Source organism: Tinamus guttatus, unplaced genomic scaffold (genome assembly GCF_059628265.1).
Source record: "Tinamus guttatus ecotype Peru unplaced genomic scaffold, ASM5962826v1 Tinamus_guttatus_pri_ptg000749l, whole genome shotgun sequence".
NCBI classification, from domain to species: Eukaryota; Metazoa; Chordata; class Aves; order Tinamiformes; family Tinamidae; genus Tinamus; species Tinamus guttatus.
Window position 1 is genome coordinate 2,553,200 of NW_028289283.1, and position 17,889 is coordinate 2,571,088.

General features: G+C 39.3%; 1 protein-coding gene across 1 annotated transcript in view; it reads right to left on the minus strand.

Moving 5' to 3' along the window:
* Window positions 1-17,220, minus strand: part of DUSP16 (dual specificity phosphatase 16) — a 34,827-nt gene extending 17,607 nt beyond the window's left edge. Inside the window, exons 1-3 of the mRNA XM_010214949.2 lie at window positions 17,105-17,220; window positions 9,454-10,054; window positions 8,253-8,391 (exon numbers count right to left, since the gene is read on the minus strand). Coding sequence (XP_010213251.2) covers window positions 8,253-8,391; window positions 9,454-9,684 — 370 coding nt within the window. The 5' untranslated portion in view covers window positions 9,685-10,054; window positions 17,105-17,220. The remainder of the gene's footprint in view (window positions 1-8,252; window positions 8,392-9,453; window positions 10,055-17,104) is intronic.
* Window positions 17,221-17,889: the final 669 nt, after the last annotated feature.

A 17,889-nucleotide genomic window follows, 5' to 3' on the forward strand; every position in this document is an offset into this window, starting at 1 on the left:
GACAACTCAGACAGCTTCCTCAAAACTTGCAGGCTGAAATAAGCATATGAATGTGTTTTGTACAATGTCCCAATCGATCCAGCTGGCCCTGCAGATCTGTGTGCCTCAGAAGATGCATCAAGAATTCCTCCTCTTGCTGCTGATGGAGATGGAAGAGACAGTGAGTATGTTTTGCCACAACCCACAAAGGCTGCTAGAGAAGTCCATACACACTGGTCATCCACAGGACACTGGGCATTGCCAACTGGCATTTCTTAATTGCCATTCAAATCAATTTCTTTCGCTTTTTTGCTTCCTCTTTGGATTCTGACTATTTAGAAAAGGCCAAAGAGAGAAATTACTTTTCCTCTCAATTAATTCTTCTTGAAAACAGACTAGTAGTGACCACTCCTTTTCCCACAAGACCTAATTGTCTGACAGTTCATCAGTGTTAAGTCAGCATCAAACACAATTATTTTAGAGCAGAGACAGGGAGTAGAAAGAGTCTAGGACCCAAGTGATGAGTCAAAAAGGCATAGAAGACATGCATATACTAGAAAAGTATTGTAGAAGACTTTGAGGAAGACTTTGAAGCTTGTTTGACAGAAGATTCACCCCTTCCTGCTTTTAATCCAGAATTAAGTTCTTCATTAAGGGTACCAATTACTCATGCATTTTATATAGCCTATATACTAACGAACAGCATACTGGCATCCCAGTAGCAAACAAAACCCTGCAAAATTTCCAACTAGCTCTATGGCATAAAGTTTAGGTCCTGCCTGTACATTTAAGTAAACCTTACCAAACCTTCTGTATTCACTAAAGGAACGTAATGGAGCACATTAATGTTTAGCTCCACCTTGGCTCCCAGCAATTGGGAACTTGTTACTGTACAGGCTTATCAGTGCCTGGCATACAACCTGTCTATCATTACCAAAAACTATGCAAAAATTGAATTTACAATACACTACAACAAAGACAGAAGATACACAAAACACTAACATTAATGTTTGTCTCGGAGCAGACACTATTCTGTGGCTTTGTTGCACTTTCACAATCATATTCCCACTGCACGTTTTCTGCCGAGACACAATAAAATGTGCATCTAGGAGCTGCAGTACAGACTTTCCCCTCAGCTGTAGCACAGGAGGGCCGCAAGCTTCCCGACGGGCGTTTTTATGAATCCGCAACGTTTCGACTGTTTAAATGAGCTGCAGACCTACCCAGGCCGTTACAATTCATGCATTCCAGCTCCGCAGAACAGGGCCGCTTGCCATTTTCCATTACACAAGCTCAGGCTGCAGAGCCCGCCTGGGCTTGCTGCCATTGCGGCAGGCAGCGTGCGCCTCCCCTGGCGCTCGCCTCCCGTCCCCTCTCAGCGCGGCCACCGCGACTCGCCGCTCAGCCCAAAAGCTCTGGCTTTACTACGGCAGCGTTCAGTAAGTGGCACGGGAGCAAAGCAAGTTCCTTGCCCTGCAGAGCTTACAGTCTGTGGTTAAGACAAGGTTAATAGAGAAGTTAGGCAAACAAGGGAGGGAACAAGGGGGAAAAGAAAGAAGAAATAAAGAAAAGAAGAAAAAAAGAGAATCGATCAAGCCTCATTGCAATAGTGGCCTCTACAAATAAGAGTCACCTAAACGCAAGCAAAGAGAACATCCTGGTTATTCGCTTGCCCTTTCTGCCTCTAAAGAAAAAAATATATATATATCTTCGTCATAATTCCAGTCAATTAAGTTTCATAAGCATCTAGAAGTATCCAAAACAAAAGCAAAGTTCAAAAGTTATTCTTTGGTTGGAGAAGTATTATGAGAGCATCACACTCGTCAAACTTTGCTTTCTCTCAGAAGGCAGCAAGTGGATTCACATATGAAAGTAATAAAGCATCCTCTCCAATTTTTCAAGTGCTTAAAACAATCATGGCACTAGATGAACACTCAAAACCTCACTCTAAGTACAAAGAGTGGGAGGATATTCGCACTGCGCCAGCTGTAGCCACGGGTACTAGTTTTTCTAGGCTCTCTTTCACCAAGGCTGACAGAAAGGGAGGCTTTCACAGAGGGAGTTTCAAAGCAAAACTCCTTCCTTGCCCTTCTGTAACAGGCTCAACTCCACAGGCTACAAGATCACTTGGAGGACTTGCAGCCACTATGCAAAGCTTTTACTTTTTCTCCTTTCAGACTTGCTGGTAACACTGTCCACATTCAGATTATCAGGGAAACCAGCATTGTTATGCAACTGTCCTCCTCCCTCTGAGCACTGGTAGAATATTTTGATAGCTTATTTCTTATTATTTAAACTAGCAAATTACTGCTAACTCAATAACTCTAACTCACAAATAAATTGTAATCAACTACCACCGCTTGGAGATGTGCTCTTCTCCCTGAGGTGATCTCAAAATACTTGTACACAGAGAATGCAGAGAACTTTAGTCAGCCACAACCAAAGGTTATTAAGGTTCATCTCCAACATTAAAAAGTGGAGGTGGATAAGGGAGAAAACAAAATAAAAAGGTGTTAGACAGGAAATTATCAGGCAGCACAAACAGCTAACTCATGCCATCTTTCAGCACACACTAGCCTTTGGAATTAGGGAAAGCAGAAGTAGGGAAAATCTCAAGTTCCACAATCCTGTTCATGTCAAAGGTAGGTGGAAATGCCCAGATCCACTCATGGAGAGTATATTCTTAAAATTTCACCCTGTGGCTCCTCGCAATAGGACTTTTTTGTAATCTAGCTTTGCTTTGAGCAAGTAGAGACAACACAATGGCAAACATACTCTCGAGATGCACATATTTTTAAGAGTCCTTTGAACAGAGATGGTTTCAAATATAATTAAGAGAAATCCCAACATAAATAAGTTGGTAGAAGAATTCTTCAGCTTATTTCCTTCTTTCTATCCTCCATGTGAGTTTTCCATTTTGCAAGTACTCTCTACTAGGTGAGGGTTGGGACAGAAGGAAGTAGTGGCTTGGCCATTTTTTGCCATGGTCTCTAGAACTCATCCTGTTCGCTTTTTATGTTTTCCATCCTTACTCAGTTAAAGACTTCATTTATTGTCTACTGTATGTCACCTGCATTTATCACTGAATATGAAATTAATAATTTATGTCTTTCTGCTTATCACAGTACCTTTGTGCTCAATGAGAGCTCTGAGACCTTGAGAAGATGAAACCCATTACATCATATTATCGCTCATATCTCATAGGCAGAAGTGCAGCAGAGATTAGGTGACAACTCACCGGTAATACAGTCACCGTGACTGCATGACCATGATGACTGCACCCAAAAAAAGGCTTTAGGGTGGTTCTGTAAAACTTCACTGACTTCAGTGTTTAGTGTTCTTGCAAATCAAATGAAGGTTTTATGCTAGCCACCTAGAAGAACTGTACTTCCCCATTAGCGACCCTGAGAACTGTTGAGCTGACCTGTGTACTATGTAGTTTATGCTCCATTTCCATTTCTTCAAGACAGCTGTCATTAGACCTGAGCAGGAAAGATCACTCTTTCTTATCCAGTAGTCTTTGCTTCACCCATTGAAGAAAGGCACCTTTGTTTCCAACAGTGTTTGGACACTGCTTTCTACAAGTTTTCTACAGACAAGATGCAAGTATACCCAACCCTGATTCCATCTACAGACCAGGCCCATACTATTTGATGAAAGACATGGGTCATTACAACACAACTGCATACAAATTCATAACAGAGTATAGCATCGGACGGTCAAATTGTACAGGGACTTCTAGAAGCTCACAAAAACTTCTAGTATATTTTACTCCCCTTCCTCAACAACAACTGACTGTTCTCAGTGGCATTGAATACCCAGTTATACTAAGTCTAAGTGGCAATTCAGTGACTGACAAAACAAGAAAAATGTGTCCTTTATTATTTGCTGGCAAAACACGCTCCATATTTTGCAGTACTTTAAGAAATTCTTACAAAGAGTTCAAACTGTTTCTATGACCCTACATTACACAACTCGGATGTTTATCTAATCCTCCTTAGACATTTACCATTGCTCCATGTCCATATGAGAAGAAGTATTCTGCCTTTGGTTTCAGTCCATTGCCAATAGCGTGTCTCTCTATTAGGCTATTGCAGTTTTTAAACTCAGGTTGGATAGAGTGACAGGTAAGGATATCTACTTGCTTTTTCAGAAATCCTTCCATTTCGCAGGATTTCTCCGCACAGAAAGCATAATATAACCCTTCACTACATCAGAGGCAACATTTGAAAGGTAACCATTGCGAGGATATCCAGCTTATAAGAACAAGTCTGATTAACAGGAAAAGTAGGGATAAATAAGTGCACTAGTAACGCAGACAATGAGTAACTTCCAGTGGCATAGCGGAACATAATTTAAATAAGACTCTTGCTATTTACTGCCTTGATAATATTGTGGCATTAAGCAAGAACGTCAGTAGCATCTCCTGTTTCTGTAAACCAAGCAGACACATCACAAATTTAAAAAAAGCACCCACGCCCATACAAAACAAACTAAAAACCTAATTTAAAAATATTTTTTAGATCTAAATCTAATTCTCAAAATAGTGGAAGAGAATGGTTTAAGACAAACCCTTGTGCTTGTGTAACTGAGTGGGGTAAGCAGAATGACGGAAATGAGAGGGGGATTAGCCTTCAGTACCCACATTTCAGCATTTTGCACACCGTTAAAAATTAAGAATCAAAACAAATACTTAAATTCCTGAGAACATTCCCCACCAGATTATAAGTATTTCTATGAGGTTAGATCAAAAGCTTAAACTAATTGGTAAGGGTTCCTCTGAGGTCTTTACATTAGTAACCTCACTGAAAAACAACATTCAGGTTAGAGCAAACCTTTGTGCACAACCTCAGTAATTAAAACAACACAAAACTCCACAAAACTCACAAAATGCCCAGTAATACCAGGAAGCAGCAAGAACAGATACAGGAATTTCAGATATTTGTTAATTGCTGTTTATTCTATCTCAACAAAAAATATTTTCCTATACCAAAACATTTATTTAAGGTCACTGTTTTAAGTAAACCACATTGAGTGGCTTAGGGAATATTCAAATCCAAAGTTTTTTTTCTCTTTCTGCTCAGTGCATTGACCCCTACTCTCATTATGAGCCATAAATGTTTACGAGAGTTTGCCATCAGCTTGCTGAGACAACACATTTTATCTCATTTTCCATAGTCGCACATCAACAAACTCCAAGAAATGTTTTATATGTCAAAATCTTGCATGATGGCCCTCCCCACATGACTCCAAGAAAAGAAGATGAAGATTTTTCTCCTTAATCAAGACACAAGCAAGAAAAATAACACTGCTGAGACTGCAACTGGTGACAGAACAGCAGATGTATTTATCACCTCTGTGAGGTTGCTTCTTTAAGTAGCTAGTTCTTTAACAGATGTAATAAAACCAAAAGAATTGTGAAAAAGAATTTTCTCACATAAGGAAGGAAGTGAATTATAAGAGAAGGAAACACTACAAAGTGGAAGGAGCATAGCTGATGCCAATTACTTTAATACAATTCATTTTAGCTGGCTGTATTTCATGAAATAAACACTTACCTATGACAGTTTAAGAGTAAACACTGTCTTTGTTTACAAGAGTAAACACTTGTATTTCTCTTCTGTTACTAGCAGTTGTTTTTGCGTTCAGAAATTGCCCCATTCCTAGCTATTTAACAAAAAAAGATAAAATTCTCAACTCTAATCTCTGTCAAGAGAAATGCATTTGACATATGAAAGTAAATATTTTCCTTTCTATAGGAGAGTTTTTAAACACATTATCTTATGCTAACACCTTACTTAATCCTCCATCTGCACATGGCTAAATTAATCTCAGCTAGCTAATATGCACTTTTATCTTATAGGGTTTTTAAGTTGCAATTTTGGCTTGAACAGGCAACTGCCATATACAGATATAAGAAAAAAAAATCTGTAACACTTTCTCCCAGCATCCATTAGGAGGTACACAACTGGTGCTTGCCGAGATGATGCAGAAGTGCGGTATATTCCATTTCTGATACTATCCCCCTCCTAAATCTGAGGATGGTGACACTATGAACATGATCTTCATGCAGTCCAGTGGAGCTAAAAGAGGACCGAAGCCATGATTCCTATAAGCCAATCTTAAAACTGCAGAAAAGCAGCAGCATTGACAAATTGAGCAACCTTTTTCTTCCAACTCCTCCCAAGGATGATGTTTCCCTGGCAATTCTGGGAGGGAAGATTTGTGCTACCCTCCTCTGCTTGGCCTTACTCAGGCTTTCTCTCTCCTCCATGAGATCCAAATCTTAGTTATAGAGGACTGCTTCTCTTCCCACCATGAAAAAGGAACTGCAAATAGTCTGTATTACCACAAAGAGCTATGATCTATCTGCTCCAGGGTATTTAAAAAAAAAAAGAAAAGAAAGAAAAAAAAGAAAAGAAAAGAAAAAAACCCCACCACACACACAAACATCCCTCAGGGCAGATCAGGAAGATCAGTCAGGCATCTGATCAATAAAAGCATTTAAGAGGCATGAATTTCTTTTTGATTCGTCTGTTTTTTTTTTTTTTTCAAATGAAATAACAATATAATGAAATAAGAGTTTAATTTTAATAGAGAACTAATCACACATTTCATCACTTTTTCAGTCGGTATTTACTGTGCCAAGAGACTATATGTTTACTTCGTACCTCAAATGAAAGAAGAGCTACTTCATCCTAGATTGCAGTCTACGGTCCACAAGCATAACTCTTACCAATATAGCAAAGAAAGAAGCACCAAACACAGCCATATTAAAATCCTACCTACCATAGTTTAGCCTATATGCTTGCTATATATATAGTAAGTTTTATAAACTTTATAAAACTATGGCTTATATCAGCATGAAATAACCTATGCGCAGCAATCTTTTCTTTATTTTTTTCTTCACTGCACTCACGTTCAAAATAGTTGTGAAAATTCTCCCAGTAACACAACCACCTCTACCACTTCCCTTTGAAGCCACTTCATTTGAAGTCCCTAAAAATTCAGTGAAATTCTCCTGATGAAATGATGCATCTCTCTGAAGTTACTTCCCTTCTTCTCATCATCTCTGACTGTAGTTTTAATAGTTGTGAGCAGAATGCTCAAGTTTCTGTATTCATCAATAAGGGGGTTTCTCCACAGTTTGGCTGAAGAGCAGGACAAAGGGAGGGGAGACTGAGCGTAGCCATGAGGGAATGGGACAAAAAGAGCCATCTGCAAGGAGATGGAGCCTTTACAAAGGAGGAAAATAGGGCAATTCCCCCACATTCTTCAGCAAGGGGGACAAAGGAGTTGGTGAGCTCAGGTGAGAACAGATGGCGGGAGGCCGGAGTTTGGTGTAGGTGGGCCAGGAAGGCTGTAACTTCTGAGTACCTTGGCCAATGGGGAAAAGGAGAGGGCGTCCCTCGGTCGGGAAATTAGGATAAAAGGGGGGCTGCATCCCCCAGCAATTTGAGAGACCCCACAGGGATATGCCCGGTGGACTCTCCCTTTATTCGAACAAAGTTTTAGGACTCCTCTGTCTCCTTTTTGGACATTCAGTTCTTGACAGCGAGATTTTCCGCACAGTTGTCAGACACGTGCATGCTTCCTTAGATCACTGAATCAGTCACTGCAATGATTTCCTACTTCTATGCGTCATCCCCTCGCCTTTCTGCTCTGGATTTACTTCACACCCCTCCTTGTTCCCTCTCAGGAGCACTGAGTCTACTGTTCTGTGACAGAAGAAACAACAAAAACGCTCATTAACAAATCCTATATTACAAGAACTTAAATTTCTAATGATGCTTTGACCTGGTATTCAAAGAAAAAAAAAAAAAAAAAAAGTGTGACTATGGGGAAGGTCCTAAATAGAGTATCATAAAAAAAAATGAACTTTAGGTAATTATACAAAATAGCTTCTTTAAGTATGGGGGAATCGTTTTTGTTATTGTTAGAGTATGCAACAATTCCTGGTATTCATAAAGCTTAAGAGCACAGTACTACACTTAACAGGATTTTTAACCCTAAAACAGCAAACCTATGCATCTAAAGAAAAACGGAGTGATCGGTTTCCATTTACACAGCGCTAAAGGTGTAAAATGTCCCCTGTAAGATATAATTCCTACCCGTGGTATGTATTATGAATGTAACTATATCCATAAAAGAACAAATGAAAAAGTAAGCTACAACTCAAGAGTTACACCAACATTTTTTGCAAAGTTTTGTACACATCAATTATATCGAAAGCACTTTCTTTTTAGAGATTTTTTTTTTTTGGTACATCATACCTGAAAGCAGATACACAGAGCTGAAATTCTTCTCCAGTTTGCCCAGAAGCACAGTAAGAAAGCAGTCAGGTGAGAGAGAGGTCACATCTTTAGAGCTTTGGTCATACACCACCACTTCCTGCTTGCAATCAATTTCAATCTGAAATACAAGTCATTGAAAATAAGGTAGGAAGGAGGAGGATGATTAGAAGCACATTATCAGCTGCATGAAGTCAGGCCAAGGGCTCCTACCTGTTTCTATATCATATTCTAGAAATCTGTATTTCTTACCTAGCTACATGCAAAACAGCTTTTATTTTATACTTAATACTCTCAAATAATTTTAATTCCTTTGAGAGTTTAAAACTTGTTATCTGATCCAAGTTGAAGTGTACTCTGTACATTTCAGTCATTGGGTAACATCACTTTTAAAAGTCACTACTTTGGGCTAGTTCCCCTGCCCTAACCTAAACTGTTAAAAGAAAGTCCACTTTCAGTTTCTGCTTCTAAGCTTTTTGTTTAAAGAGAACCTTAAACTACCTAGAACCATATGTACTTGAGCCATCTGTAAAAGTATGTATAATGTATGTTCAGATAATAATCAAATGGCTGTATTTTTAACCTTTGAATGCAGAGGTACCATGTGCAGATTACTTTTGTCATCTAAAGACATTAAAAACCAACTATTAATTGACTAAAAATAGTCACAGATAAGTTTAAAGAATTTGGTTATTTTCTTTTCACTAGCAACACTTACAAAACAAGAAAACAACCACCCCCACCAAAGCTATTCACATGAGAAGCATTTTAAACAGTAAAGAGCAGCCAGAACTGATAGAGCTACCAGTTTCTTTCCAAACTGTATGACCACTTACAGAATGATCCCTGCTACTGCAGACCCCTAAAACTCCTTCAAAGTTTAGAAGGTGAATGTTGAGTGCATTAATTCCATACATATAAGGGACTGTGCTTTACAAGGCTCGCAAACAAAGATCTGCCCGGGTAATTTCAAAGTCCCAACACCTTACTCTGTAGCTGCTCTCTCTTATTTGACAAAGAATGCTAAAGATAAACCTTCTAGTAACTGACAGCCTCTTACATCAGGTAAAAAAATCCGGCAATTTTCTCTCTTAAAACAAATTACCTAAGGGAAATCATTACAAATTGCTCTCCAGACACTCTTTAAAACAAATGCATGAAATAACAGGAAAATGACTCCTACCTTGTGTTTTGCTGAATGCTGAATGAGCTCTGTAATCAAAACTTTGTCCTGCTGCAGCCTCCGCTTCATCAGCTTGGAGCAGTTGATGTTGATGGCATCCAAGATGTGGGACGTATTGTATTCCACAAAGGGGCGGCTATCGATGAGGAGAAATTTTTCTGTACCGCTCTCTAGCAAAGCCACCAACTTCTCAGCAACAATGAGCTGCGTCCTGATCATCTCATCGGCCATGACAACAATGAGGCTTCTTTTGCCCCCTCCCTCTCTAATTTGCTGCGATGATGTAATGGCTGTGTACTCAAAGGCTTAGCCACACCATTGTACGAGAAGTGTATGAGGTCATGCTGGTAGTGACTGGCAAAAGAAAAGTTAAGCCCATTTTCAGAAAGAGCTCTTCAGCTGAATGTCTCCTCCTGCTTCCAGTCCATGTGCCGTTACAAAGGGTTTGCTCCACAAAGCAGCGCCTCACATCTGATTCATCAGGAGATGACTATGGAGTGGCCATTTCACAATTCAAACAAAAGATGCTTTCTGGCTGCCACTGCATTACATCATTCTTTACCTTTGCTCCCACCCATCAGCTTTGCACCGGACTAAGAGCCTGGAAGAAGGGAAAGACAAAAACATGAACCAGATGAGGCTGTCAAAGTTTGCAGCACAAAATATGCAACTTTGTGACTACGCGCGCAGTGCTCCGTACCATAAAATAAATATATCCCTGACAAGTTTCCCACCTTTGATGGGTATTCTGAAAGACTAAGAGATAATTTTTGCAACTACAATCTCTGAATCTATTCCAACAGTCCTGCCTGTACAATTATCTTGGATTTCAGGCAACATACCCTGTCTTAATTGCAGACTTTTGTTGCTACTAACTCTGCCTCTTCACAAGACTTTGTTAGAACATAATTAAGAGATACTGCCCTAAATCATGGCATTCTTCTCAATAGCAAAACTAATTGGATGTGTTTCTGCACTCTGCCAGCATTAGTAAAAAGTTATAAAATTTGTTAGGATACTTTTTTAAAAATTTAATGACTTGAAAAGTATTTCATAAAGCAGCACTGCATGTCTGGGAACTGACACTGCACAAAAGCAAAAGACAAATCTTATATCCACCTCCCTCTTTTGGGAGCACAATCGAAGAAAACCAGAAGAACAAGATGCTACATCAGAGCAAAAACATTTCATTTGGATTAATCACCAGATATGAAACCAGGGCCTCGTACACACTACAAAATGCATAGCCTGGCCCACCCAGGACAGTTATATGAGGGGCATTACACTTTTCATGCTAAATAATACCAGAAGCAAACTATCCTTCAGTCAAATTAGAGAGTGACAGCATGGAAGACATCTCTAGAGGAACACTCCTGAGAAAGGAACCACCATAGGGCTCCATCCCCAGGAAGTCTAGCTGCAATTTAGTACATTTACTGCTTCAGCTATAGATCCAACAGGAATCACGAGTCAAAGATGCTTTGCTCCCACTGCTCAAAACTTGTTCTCTTGGCTCAGTCATGCATACTTGCAGCAGTCCCCATAAGGCTGCAGAGAACAACTCGGCAACAAGTACGGGCTCCACATTCAACTGCCCTGGTGATGGGCTCCAGCAAAAGAGCCTTCTGAGCACTGTTATTCAACCAAGGCAGAATTCGAGTTAGTGTCTGCGTGCCGAAGGAGAAAGCTTAATGAGGCCCTCTCCTGCTTAACGTGGCATGCTGCTTATAGACAAGCGGTCAGGGCTCAGAGCAGCACTCGATGAAGCTGCCTCAGCAAGGAGCCACATTCTCAAGCTCACGTTTCACAGTGGCCCCTTTTCCTGCTTGGAAAGTGATTTCAGGTGAGCAAAACTATGAAGCACACCTCTTGTATGAAGCCAAATATACACTCAAGCAATGCCTTGGTCAGTTCTGGCCTGTGCCATCTAAACCTATAACCCAAGCAATCTTCTTGCCTCCACTTTTTATTGCATGGTACAAAGCAATAGCTCAACTGTCAGACCACTGAAGCAGGCTGGTATGGAAAGGAGTGACAAAAAGAAGTCCAGTTGATTGACACTCTTCTTTAAGGTAGTTAAAACATGAGCAAAACAGAGCAAGCCTCCTGAACACTTAACAGCCATTCAAGTACAAAGATGAAGCTGTTTTAAGTTACATACTTAAAAGCTGTTGGGGAGGAAAAAAAAAAAAAAACAACAACAAAAAAAAAAACACATATAACCCTTAACTATTCAGTAAAAGGGTTCATCTGAAAAAACATATATTTTACTTGCAATGCTGAGTAATTGGTTCAGTTACAAATGTGAGAAGAATTGAAGCATTTCTCTACTCTGCTCAGCAATAGTGCATGCATCCTGACCCTCTAGGTACTAGAAAAACTCTTCCAGCTAATCTATAAATCACTTACTAAAAGTCCTATTGCAGCAACAAGTCACTTGTGTTTAGCAATTGGAAATCCCAGGTCAGCAGGTGTTCTATTCATTAGATGAATTATACAAACTTACATATACAAAGCCATAAATTAAATTCATTTTAAAAAGTATATGCCTCACTTTAACAGAAACAATTAGTCTTAAAAAAATTCAGAAAACAAAATTAAAACAAACTTGTTCCATGTTCTGAAGAAAACAGAGTTTCAGTAATAACACAAGACGAATGCCAGGTTTCATACAAATAGCCATTGGGTTGATAGAATGGGTTAATAAAATCTGGTTGTCTGAACTGTGGTGTACAGCTAGCAGCCACCATGTTTTTTAGCCTGTCCAAACGGAAACACATAGTACTGAAGTACATATTGCTTTAAATTAGAAACAACAACATATCAGTCTTTAACCAAATCTATTAAGAATATGCCCTCTACACCTAGATATGTAGCCTAACAGGCGGCTAAGTTTCGCCTCAAATGGCAGTGATTGTACCCAATCCTCAGGCTCTCTGCAGACAGGCTAGGAGGTATCAAAAGATTTTATCGTTACATAATGGAAAAAAAGTCAAAACTTTATAGTTCGTGTTGAATATCTTTCAGTGAGAGAAAGGAAAAATGCATTGTTTATTTCTCTTAACATGGTCCACCATGAATTTTGACTCCTCTTTTTGCAAAGGCTGCCACATACCAAGCCAACTGAAATCAATGAAAACTTTTCCAGTGGCTAGAGTGGGAATTGGCTTCGGCTCTTCTATGAGCTAGACAGTGTGTTCATGAACTGACAGTCTGTTTTGATGGGTAAATTGCTGACTTAAAGTCCAAGTAACAACAGTAAAATAAATCAGCTGAGAAGCAAGAAAATACAGAATTTTAAAATAAGAGGCAGCTAAATAATAGTAACATTTAATTTGCAACTTTAACTTTGGGACATTTCACAGCTTCCAAACTCCTCTGTTTGCTGCCTGGACCTTTGTTCTCTTATGAAAAAAGTTTCTTCTAGGAGATCATCAAAAGAACTCAAACCAGTCATACATTGTGGTTGAGAAAGAACAAGTTTCTTAATGACATACAAGTGGGCTACCAGTGAGAACCCTTTCAAATATTACCATTACTTTAATATTTAACTATGTACTAACACAACACTAAGTTTATGAAAGCATTCTGCACATGACAGGAAAGTAAATTTCACAGTAATATAATCTCCAGTTATTGTGAATGATAAACATTTTGTTCCTCCCCTCCTCACGTGGATCATTTCTGTAAAAAAAAAAAAAAAAAAAAGGCATTCCACAAAGTTTTTGTTTTGTTTTCTCCTGCTGCTTTCAGACTCTTCCTTGGAGCCCACCTACCCAAGAGAAATTAGCAGCCCGCTGCTTTAGGTGGAAACTAGAGATGAAGGAATTGAGAAATTCACTGATTTTAACTCAAGTATCTTTCCTTTCTTGGCAACTACTATGAGGTGTTGAAATGTGTGTTCCATTTCTAATCCAAGTTTGTAAGCAGGCAAAACTGAAGTTTTTCAATTGCTTTTCTTTCTGTGCTACTTGACAATTAGCTTTCAAAGTGATGCAATATAACCCTTTGCCCAAGAGGCCATTATGTTGCTGATCTTCAAGCTAGGAAACCAGCTTAGCCACAGGATGTTCTACACCGAAATCAGCATTAGGGAAAAGTAAAACGTAACACAGCTACGAGAGCACTGCATGAAGTCACCCACATGCAGCTTCGCATGGCTTCTTCCTCACTGTGCATGATTGAAACCTGTGGCCCTGCTTGCTACTACTTTTCTTCATATATTTTTGTGTGTGCGTGCGTGTGTGTGTACATAAACTTTTAATTTACTGTAAAACTAAATCTGCCCATTATCTTTAGAGTTTCTCCATGTTCTTTAAAGTACCAAGACAACCAAAATTCTATCTATATGTTTGCATGCCATCTTCCAGGCAAACAAAACTGGGTTCTTTAATATTTATGATATCACAGAACTACAGGTTCTTTCTTCCCCTCAAGGATCCTTACCCCATTCCACAAATGACTTGGATGTAAAAGAAAAGACAATCACATAATGGAGAATCTGGTACCTAAGTACCAGATCATACCTGTGTTTGATTCCTCAGTCAAAATAATTCACATTTTGTATATAACCTTAATTTCTACTTCTACCAACTTGAGTCCATGCTATTCCCTTATATCATAGGAGGATCTTGATTTTAGGCATCTCAGGCTCTGGCTCAGATTATAGAAATTACTTCTGAAGAAGTATATCTCACAAGAATCCACGTTAAAAACCCTCAGAATTACGCTTCAGTTCTTCCAGCTTACGGAACTAGCAAAGAGCTTCTAGAAAGTTTGCTACAATCTCTGAAAGATCTCTAGCTTACGTAAGAAAATAACCTTGAAGTTGAACTTTGGTGTAATAAACACAAAGCAATTTTGCTTACATCACTAACAGCTGCTTTGTCAGGTTCCTTAAAGCAAGGCTCCCACATCCATCCCTGCTATGTGGCAAAACACCAGAAATATTTCACAGCATCTGAACATTAGAAGGTCTGAAGGGAGCCTTTTGGATACCCATCCTGAGACACTTGAAAAACAGATTATTCTAAAAATCATGCATTCTTCCACTTGCTAAACAGGCAAACATATGCACATACAAGAAGTCAAAAAAAAAATACAGACAAGCAGTATCCTCTGCACAATCCAGTTCACTTTGATGCCTCCCAGAGTGGACAACAGTGAAAGGATAAAAAAAAATAAGAACAGCCCCAAGGGCTGAATTAAAATACAGATTGTAGCTCCTAAACAGCAGTGACAGCATGTAACTTGGCACATCACCTCCTTCAAAGAAGTATTTGGCTTTAGTATAACAGAGCTGGGAACTGCCAGTGGTTCAGCAGCTGTGCCACTATCAGCACTAGCCCCACCACCATAGCTGCATGTGGTCCTCACCTCTCCTGCAGCAGAGGAGATCTCGTAACTTGAAGATCACAGAAGAAAATCTGATTCCTGTAAGACACTCCACACTACCCACCTTACTCCACTCAACACCTACCTAAAACATTCCCTCACCAGCCTCAGAAAGATCTGAAATAATAGCCATCCAAAGTTACTGGGAGACTGGCTGACAATCAAGAAGAGAGAATGCTAATCCCTGCCTTAGGTTGCTACTCATCATCAGTAGTTATAGCATAGTGCTTACGGAGCGTACGCAAAATACGATTTGTAGTAAGTAAGAAATGGCAAAATTTTCCCCGAATTCAGCAAGAAAACAAATAAATTCCAGAGGTCAACAACCGTAAAGTGTAAAATCTGCGAAAAGAAAATTGACCAAGTTAGAAGAAGCCTCTATCTTAGTGCTACTATGCAGACCACGGGGTGAAATTACAAATGCCTGTGATTTAGAAGATCACAGAATCACAGAATGGTTAAGGCTGGAAGGGGCCTCTAGAGACCATCTAGTTCAACCCCCCTGCTCCAGCAGGGATACCTAGAGCACGTGGCACAGGGTGGCATCCGGGCAGGTTTGGAAGATCTCCAGAGAAGACAACTCCACAACCTCTCTGGGCAGCTTGTTCCAGAGCTCTGTCACCCTCACAGTAAAGAAGTCCTTCCTCACATGGAGATGGAACTTCCTGTGCTTTAATTATACCCATTACCCCTTGTTCTGTCACCGGCCACCACCAAAAACAGTTTGGCCCCATCCTCTTTACATTATCCCCTCAGGTATTTGTACACAAGATGTACATTTGTACATAAGATGATACAAGAATCAGGTTCATCCTCCTCAGACTAGGGAAAGGAGGGCGTTTCCTGGCTTTCCTGATGACTCGTGTCGTATCGTCATTCTCACAAGCACATCATTTCCTCAAGTCGGATAGGGGATGGCAGAACAGACTTTCCTCCTCCCTCCCTCATATGCTCCACACTGATGCAAAGATGGAAATCAGTGAGGAACTCGTGCAAAGCAAAAGCTTCTGATGTTATTTGAAAGCACCACTTTCATGAACATGGTATTTAAGATAAACAGTTTTGAGATTTTTACCCTGCTCTCCCATGCTTTTCTGTATGATCAAACTGCTTGCTCCTTCTTCCCCTATTTTCAGTGTATTTGCATTCTAGACCTACATATGCATCCGGAACAGAATACTGTTATTTTCTCTGCTTTGCAAAACTAGGTTACATATATTTTAGATTATAAAATGTACATTCATGATAAAGGCAAGTATAATCCATTGTGGGAGGAGGGGGGAAATGAGGGAGAGTCTCCTGTTCATGATCTGCTGTACTTTATTCTACTTGACTAATTGCTTCTTAATTCTGGTTACTTCTTCTAAAGAAAAGTCACCCAATTTCACTCTGCTCACCAATCTGAGAACTAAGACATGCGGAGACAAGGTCAGAAAAAAAAAATCTTATCAGTCTTCCACAAACAAACTGCAGAAATACAGCCCTGGTTTAGATTAAGCTCTTTATTTACTTCTACATCTATTTCTCAGTATGCTTTTGATCATCATGCAGTTAGCTGTGCTAGGCAGGAATGGATGGAGTTTCCTTTTAGACAACAGTCTGATACTGTTTACTGTAATAAATAATGATACTAGAAAAAACAGATAGCCTGTTCACATACTAGATAACCTATTCTCCTGCCCAAAAGACCATTGTGTCCTACTCAATATACCCCTCTATGTGCAATGCTCTTGCAAATCTCACTCGTGCACCATTACTAACTTGAAGCAATGAGCCAGGTCATCCTTACTTGCATTTACCAAGAAGCCAACCTATTTGACACTCACTGTGGAATAATAAAGGTTAATTACGTATTATAGCAAACAAACCTGATTGCCACAGTGTGAGCTCATGGGAAGTTTTAGAATAGGCTCTTGATACATTACATCACTCCATACTTAACAGCTCTTTATTCTAGAACTCCCTTCTCCACCCATACAAGATTTTACATTTGAAAGTATTTACTTTTATATAGATTCCCAGCATATCACTCTGTGTGACATGTAGAATGAATTCTTACCTAATCCACTTGAAAAAAAAAATCTGTAGCAAAAACATTTGCAGTTTCCTAATGCTGGCAACACTAGAAAACCATGAAGAGTTGTAATGGTTTTTTAAAGATCATTCTCTCCATATGATCTTTAAATCAAAGCAATGGAAAATCTGGATTACTTTTATGTTAACTCATTATTGTTTCATATCAAAAATAATTACTCACCTGCATTTAAGTCAACTTCTAAATAGGCTGAACAGAACAAAGTGTCATCCACATATGGAGGCCAGGAGAAGGAAATACCTAAATACAGGGGGGAAAAAAGAGAAAAAAGAATAAAAAATATTTCACGTCAAAAAACAGAAGATGGATTTCACACTTTCAGTGTAGTCATTTAGTGTAAAACTTCCTCAAACATATGAAAATCTAGATGAGAAGAGATTTGTAAATCCTAGCATTCAATCAAGTGGAAGGAGTCAGAAAATAATTATGCCCATTTGCTAAAAGACAAGAAAAAAAATACAGCAAGTATTTTCCCACTCAAGTTTAGATATATATAAAACAAAAAGAAAAAAAAAGAAAAAAAACTGAAGAAGCTGAAGAGTCAAGACAGAAAAAAAAACACAAAAAACATGCACATGCACAGTAGCCTTGAAAACAATTTGACCCATCTCCCTCCTGATGGAAAGCTAATCTTTAACTAACATTTACAGATGATATATGTGCACGAATTCAAGCAAACCTGACCTCACACGTTGTTTTCAGTATCTATTGATAGAGGAGTCGGCCAAAAGTTAGTCCGCTTATGGCTGCATTTGAAGTGAGCAAAGGCTGATGAAACAGAACATTTTGGGTTACGGATCCCACCTTTACCCAGACTGAAAATAGGCCTCAGACAACACTGGAAACTGCACGTTACCGATGACTGCATGTAGTCATACCTGTACAGCCCCTATGCAAAGCACCACGTTGCTGCACAGACAGATTAAATTATAACCTTCATACGGGGA